Source organism: Bufo gargarizans, chromosome 5 (assembly GCF_014858855.1).
Source record: "Bufo gargarizans isolate SCDJY-AF-19 chromosome 5, ASM1485885v1, whole genome shotgun sequence".
In the NCBI taxonomy this organism is placed as follows: Eukaryota; Metazoa; Chordata; class Amphibia; order Anura; family Bufonidae; genus Bufo; species Bufo gargarizans.
In genome coordinates, this window is record NC_058084.1 from 328,337,624 (window position 1) to 328,345,017 (window position 7,394).

The 7,394-nt window shown below is 53.7% G+C and overlaps 1 protein-coding gene across 1 annotated transcript; it reads left to right on the top strand.

Annotated features, from left to right (window-relative positions):
• Positions 1-340: 340 nt before the first annotated feature.
• On the top strand, positions 341-4,466 carry LOC122939239 (gametogenetin-like). The gene is made up of 2 exons (XM_044295280.1): positions 341-1,577; positions 3,285-4,466. The coding sequence occupies exons 1-2, from the start codon at positions 830-832 to the stop codon at positions 3,467-3,469; spliced, it is 933 nt and encodes a 310-aa protein (XP_044151215.1). The 5' UTR covers positions 341-829; the 3' UTR covers positions 3,470-4,466.
• The last annotated feature ends 2,928 nt before the right edge of the window (positions 4,467-7,394 follow it).

Below are 7,394 nucleotides of genomic sequence, written 5' to 3' on the forward strand. Positions count from 1 at the left end.
ACGTCAGAGCTCTGGTGCCCTCCCCCCTCCAGCTCTCCTCACTGCCTCGGCTCTGCTGATGACATCTCGTTTACAGGCTTCTCCTGCTTGAGGGAGTGGCCAGGCTGTGTAAACGAGACGTCTACTAGCGCCACAGTGTATAACGCAGGCGCGCCGGACTGCAGACACTGCTGGCAGTTTGTGAGTTAAAATCCCACTGTCTTTCTGCTAAAGCTACATAGCTGGTTGTTGGTGTTCGCTCCCCCCCTCCCTTGGGGGGGCGGGGTAATGGGTGAAGATACCACCCTTAGAGTTAATAAAAAGGAGGGTCATCCCTGTGTCCTGCCTCTTAGTCTCCGGCACCTCTGGAAGGAAGCTTCCTAACAAGGTATGGCCGACGACAGAGCCCTCCTGGCAGCCCTAGCTGCTAGAGTCCAGGAAAACCCAGCTTTCCTGACATCCCTCATTGCTGGCTTGCAGGAGCCCCCTCCTGCTATGCCTGCAGGGGACTCTTTAGTTTCTGGCCGCCCTAAACGGCGTACTAGAGCCCCAGCCAGACTCAGCTCTCCCTCCCTCCCTCCTCCACGTGTGAGAGGTTCAAAGCGGGGGTGCGCAGCCTCCAGCGTGTGTGCAGGAGTGTTATCAGCTCAGCCTGCAGCACGTTCTGGTCTCCCGCCCCCTGCTTCTTTCATTAACCCCCGAGCTCCCTCTGTCCCCTTGCCTGAGCTAGTGCCTAGTAACACTGCTAGTGTGCCCACATCTGCTGTGATCTCTGCCCCCACTCTGGCACTAAGTGCCCAGGCATCCCAGGTCCCTGCAGCGCAGCATACAGCTGCGCTCTCCTGTGTTAATGAGCGGGGTAGCGATGTTTCCAGAGAGCTGGCCGGAGTGCAGTCAGTGCTTCCGGCAGCGTGGTCTGTGGCTCCGCCCCCCCTCCAGTCCTCAGCAGTTTCCCGCTCCCTGGCAGGCAAGCTCCTCTCTCCTCAGCTCCCTGCTGCAGACTGTCAGCCCAGTATTAATGGGCAATAGAAATTCCAATGTGTCATCTGCAGATGAGCCCAGGGATGCCCCCTCTACCGAGGCACAGGCTCCTGGGAGTGCCAACAGTTGCACTAATGCTCCTGCCAACCCACTCCCCCTACCCCCCAATCCCACTCAGGCCACCCTGCCTGACTTTATTGTAGCCAATCCCACCACTTCCTCATCGCTTATGGCACATTTAGGGCCCCCTACTGGGGTCTCTGCCCCTATTGCGCATATGGGGGAACGCCCCAATTCCAGAAGGTGCTCATCTGATGTATCCGACCGCCGTTATCGGCGCAGGTCGGCAGCTTGTCATCCACGTTGTTCCCGTCATCGTTCACGGTCTGCGCGGCGGTCCCACAGAAGTGCCCGCTCCAGATCGTCTCGTTGGCGGTCACCTTCATCATCGGAGGTCAGCTCCTGCAGCGATACCGCTGGCAGGTCTCATTCACGACGCAGAAGGGGTGCCCATGCATCAGCTGCACGGTCTTCTCGCGGGGCCAGCCGGGCCAGCGCGGTTCAGGATCCGAATCCTCCAATCGCTCCAGTCGAACCTCCAGGTCCTTCTACTACTGGTGAGTTGAATTTTACGGGGGCTTGGGGGGCCTCTTTGGGTCCTCAGTTGGTCCCGGTACTTAAATCTTTATTGTCGCACTTGGACGGGAGTAATGCTGCTGCAGGTAAGCCCCCTCCTGCTGCCCCGCCTAGGGCAGGTGATCATAAAGAATCGCTATTCTGCGGCCTGTCTCCTTTGGGGGCGCACTTGGACATGGACACTATGGAGAAAATTTGGGCTAACCAATACATAGACATCTGGTCATTAGTTACTGTAGACCAGCATACTGTAGATAAAGAGCGTTCCCCCAATTCAGACAGGTTCATCGATCGCCGGCCCAAGGTGGCGCGCACCATGGGTAATTGGCTACAGGCCTTCTCGGTCTTGGGTTATGTCATGGCACAGAAGCACCCGGAGCGCTGCGGTGAATTATTTCTGTATTTGGAATCCGTTTATAGCGCCTATAAGTCCCACGGCGGTTCCGCCTGGTGGCGCTACGACGAGGAGTTCCGTAGGCGATTGGCGCTTCTACCGCATATCGGTTGGGGTGTCAAATCCACAGACCTCTGGTTGCGACTGATGCTGTCACAAAAATCTGTGCCCTTTCAGTCAGCGGCCCCCGGCCTCACTTCCAGCGGTCAGGGGCCTGTGTCAATCCGCAGGCCAGGATCCTGCTGGATGTATAACGAAGGCCACTGTAGGTTCTTCTCTCTATGTAAATTCAAACATGAGTGTTCCGTCTGCGGTGGATCTCATGCGGCCATTCGATGCCCTAACCAGCAGCCGGCCAGATCCAACGCATCCTCTACCGCAAAAGAGCCCAGTGAGCGTAGCAGAGATGTCCCCGTGGCTAGAGCTGTACCCCAATAAAAGGGCTTCCGCTGAGCTTAGGTTTGGTTTTTCCTTCGGTTTTTCCATCCCTTTTTGGTTATCCTGCCGCCCTAGCTGTGCGGGCAACCTTCCGTGTGCCCCCCGGTATTCAGAGGTTTTGCAGTCTAAAATTCGGAAGGAGGTTGAGTTAAGTAGAATAGTTGGCCCCTTTTTCATCCCTCCTTTTGATAATATCCGGGTTTCACCATTGGGCAGTTTTTAGACATCATTTGTCCTTCCCCAAAGGCGATTCTGTCAATGACGGGATTTCTAAGGAGGACGCTACAGTCTCCTGTGTTTCCTTTGACAGGGCAGTCTCTTTACTGAGAGCGGCAGGCCGGGGTGCTTTATTGGCGAAGTCGGACATTGTGTCACGTACGCTTAACGCTCAAGCTTAAATGGGACTTTCAGGTGGCGCAGTTTTCTGCTTTCTTACAACGGCCATACGTGCTGGCAGCTCCCGGATATTTCCAGCCCGACCTGTCCCTGTTTACTGACTCGGCGGGTTCTGTCGGTTTTGGTGCCATCCTAGGTACGCAGTGGTGCGCATCTCCCTGGCCTCAGGAGTGGCGCACGGCGGGCCTTTGTTCCAATATTACTTTGTTGGAACTTTTTCCCATTATAGTGGCCATCGAATTATGGGGACCTTCGCTACAAAATAGGAGGGTATGTTTTTGCACGGATAACATATCTGTGGTTCATTGCGTTAACCGGTTGTCTTCCTCATCCCCCCCGGTTTGGGCTTTGTTCGGCACCTGGTGTTAAGATGTTTACAGGATAATATTTATTTTCGTGCCTCTCGTGTTCCAGGTATCATTAACAGCGCGGCTGATGCGCTTTCTCATTTCATTGGCAGGAGTTCCGGACCCTAGTGCCAGCAGCTTCACCGGAGGGCTCCATGTGCCCGGCCCATCTCCGGGACATCCCGCTGAGCGAGTGACTCCTCTCATCAGAGCCTCAGTTGCTCCTAGGCCCTGGACGGGTTATGGTAAGGCCTGGGCTGGCTGGGTAGCGCTAGCAGGGACCCATCTGGTCGTCTGAGCGTAACCATCGACTGTGCGGAAAGAGCTGTGCGGAAAGGCTGTGCGGAAAGAGCATCGGCGCCCGGTTTCATTTCATCTACTGGTCCAACTGCTTCAGGCCTCGCAACAAGCTTGCCCTTCCCCGCAAGAAGTCTTGTTGTTTGGCGCTGCATTTTGCCTTGCGTTTTTCTGAGCTTTTCGGATAAGCGAGCTCCTCCCCCCGTCCAAGTTCCAGCCAGGGGGTGTTTTGCAAGAGGATGTCCTTATTACGGATTCCTTGGTGCGCATTCGCCTCCGCCGGTCCAAAAAACTGATATTTTGGCCGGGGTTCTAGCGTGTCGTTATATCGCATTCCCGGCCCTGCTTGCCCAGTCGCGGCGACCTCGGAATTCGCGGCATCTCGCCCTCCATGCCCCTTGTTTTTATGCCATGCAACGTCCTCCCCTCTCACCCGCTTTCAACTTTGCTCGGTTTTCCGGCGCTGCTTAACTGTCCTCGGTTGCCTGCCGGGGATTATGGGTCACATTCTTTCAGGATTGGCGCGGCGACGGAGGCTGCCAGGGCGGGGTTACCTGATGCTGAAGTGCAACGTATTGGTCGCTGGAAGTCTAATTGTTTTGTGTCTTATGTCCGCCCTGACTTGCTTTAATTTTCTTGCAGATTCCCCTCGACCCACGGTCTGTTTTGTGGGGCATTCGTACCTGTTCTGGGCTTGTCAGAGAGCTGAATCAAGACCCGGCGGTCGGTGCCTGGGTTTCCAGAATGTGGAAGTCATTTGGCGTGGCCTTCGCTGGTCGCAGGTTTTGCCGGAAACGGTTCACCTCAGCACGCTTGCACGCTCCCCTGTGATTCTGGTAAACCATGCTGGGGGTAATGACCTCTGCTTGCTGAAAGTAGCAGAGCTCATTACCCTCATTAGAGCGGATTTGGAAAGAATTCCTACTTTCTTTCCCGAAGTGGTTATTGGATGGTCTGAGATGATCCCCAGGGTCACTTGGCAGGGTGCGAGGAGTTCCGGTTCAATTGAGAGGGCCAGAAGGTCCATTAATGCTAGAATATCCCGTTCTGTTCGATCCCGGGGTGGAGTAGTTATTCGCCGCTACCAGCTGGAGGGTGACGACCAGCGTTTGAAGCGGCCCGGTGGTGTGCACCTCAATGATATTCGCTTAGACATTTTCCTCTCTGGCCTGCAGGATGGGGTTAAGCAAGCCTTGTTTTTGCTGGGTGGGGGTCGGAGCGCCGTGTAGAGGTACACGGGCTCCTCCGTGGAGGTCGGAGGATTACAAGAGTTACAACGGAGGGGAAGGCGGACTTGCGCACCAATGTTTGGTGTGGCATAGCGCTTCTCGCACTCCGGGGACCGGCTTTGGGCCGGGCAGTTTATAGTTGATGGTTATTCTCAAAGGATTGAGTCTAAAATAATGAATAAGAATAAAGCTGTGACCGACCTTCCACCCACAAAAATTTGGCTGTTAGTGTCGTTTTTCCAGGCAGAGAGACAGGAGTTTGTGTGAGGTGTGTCAGTTGTCTGCAGTCTACTAGCGCCACAGTGTATAACGCAGGCGCGCCGGACTGCAGACACTGCTGGCAGTTTGTGAGTTAAAATCCCACTGTCTTTCTGCTAAAGCTACATAGCTGGTTGTTGGTGTTCGCTCCCCCCCTCCCTTGGGGGGGCGGGGTAATGGGTGAAGATACCACCCTTAGAGTTAATAAAAAGGAGGGTCATCCCTGTGTCCTGCCTCTTAGTCTCCGGCACCTCTGGAAGGAAGCTTCCCCCCCCTCCCTCCCTTTGGTTATTTTTCCGATTGTTTTGCATGTTTCTTTTCAGATCTGATTTAAGTCACAGCAGGAGGTCGGAGGATTACAAGAGTTACAACGGAGGGGAAGGCGGACTTGCGCACCAATGTTTGGTGTGGCATAGCGCTTCTCGCACTCCGGGGACCGGCTTTGGGCCGGGCAGTTTATAGTTGATGGTTATTCTCAAAGGATTGAGTCTAAAATAATGAATAAGAATAAAGCTGTGACCGACCTTCCACCCACAAAAATTTGGCTGTTAGTGTCGTTTTTCCAGGCAGAGAGACAGGAGTTTGTGTGAGGTGTGTCAGTTGTCTGCAGTCAGAGCTCTGGTGCCCTCCCCCTCCAGCTCTTCTCACTGCCTCGGCTCTGGTATGCGATCTCTCATGTGCAGTACATACCAGAGCCGAGGTGATCTCTTCTCAGGCAGCAGGGTATGTTTGACTGTTTGTCCCTCCTGCATTCACTGGGGCTAGAGGTGGCATTTTGTAAACGTTCCCCTCTGCATCTGGGGATAGTTATTACAGCCCTGGTTCCCCCTCCCCCACTAGTACACATTGAACACCCCCTGTGAAATATAAATAAATTATTGGCCATCATTATCATCATCATCATCTGTATTCATCTATATAAAATCCTTATCTGCCACCAATATATGTATTTATCTAAGCAATATCCATATTGAATATATATTTGAATAATATAGATATTGCTTAGATACAGATAATGCTAATGATATTTTCACACTAGCGGCAGGATGTATCCGACAGGCTGTTCACCCTGTCGGATCCGCCCTGCCGCTATTTGCCCGTGCCGCTGGACGGATCCGTTATTGCAATTCATTTTTAGACGGATCCGCACCTGGATCCGTCTACAAATGCTGTCCGTTGTCACACTGATCGGCGGATCCAGCAGGCACGCAGCTCTGACGACGGAGCTGCCTTGCGGATCCGGCATTGCAAAACAACTAAAGGACGGATCCGTCCTTCCGGTCTGCGCATGAGCAGACCATGAAAACTGTAAAAAAGACTGACAGAGGGATCCGTCCATCCGCATGGCAAGCAGATAGACGGATCCATCCTTCCGGTCTGCGCATGCACAAACCGGGAATACTGTGAAAAAGACTGACAGAGGGATCCGTCCATCCGCATGACAAGCAGATAGACGGATCCATCCTTCCGGCCTGCGCATGCACAAACCGGGAATACTGTGAAAAAGACTGCCAGAGGGATCCGTCCATCCACATGGCAAGCAGATAGACGGATCCATCCTTCCGTTCTGCGCATGCACAAACCGGGAATACTGTGAAAAAGACTGACAGAGGGATCCGTCCATCCGCATGACAAGCAGATAGACGGATCCATCCTTCCGTTCTGCGCATGCACAAACCGGGAATACTGTGAAAAAGACTGACAGAGGGATCCGTCCATCCGCATGACAAGCGGATAGGCGGATCCGTTATTGCAATGCATTTCTAGACGTATCCGCACCTGGATCCGTCTACAAATGCTGTCAGTTGTCACACTGAGGCTACATTCACACTTGCATTCGGAGCGGATCCGTCTGATGTCTGCACAGACGGATCCGCTCCTATAATGCAAACATTGGGATCCGTTCAGAACGGATCTGTTTGCATTATAGTTCAGAAAGAAAGTGTAAAAGTTAGTCAGACGGATCCGTCCAGACTTTACATTGAAAGTCAATGGGGGACGGATCCGTTTAAAATTGCACCATTGTGTCAACTTCAAACAGATCCGTCCCCATTGACTTACATTGTAAGTCTGGACGGATCCGTTTGGCTCCGCACGGCCAGGCGGACACCCGAACGCTGCAAGCTGCGTTTGGATGTCCGCCTGCTGAGCGTAACGGAGACCAGCCATCCTGATGCATTCTGAGCGGATCCGCATCCACTCAGAATGCATTGGGGCTCTACGGATCCGTTCGGGGCCGCTTGTGATATCCTTCAAACGGAGCCCACAAGCGGAACCCCGAACGCAAGTGTGGAAGTAGCCTGATCGGCGGATCCAGCAGGCACGCAGCTCCGACAACGGAGCTGCCTTGCGGATCTGGCATTGCAAAACAACTGAAGGACGGATCCGTCCTTCCGGTCTGCACATGCACAAACCGGGAATACTGTGAAAAAGACTGAC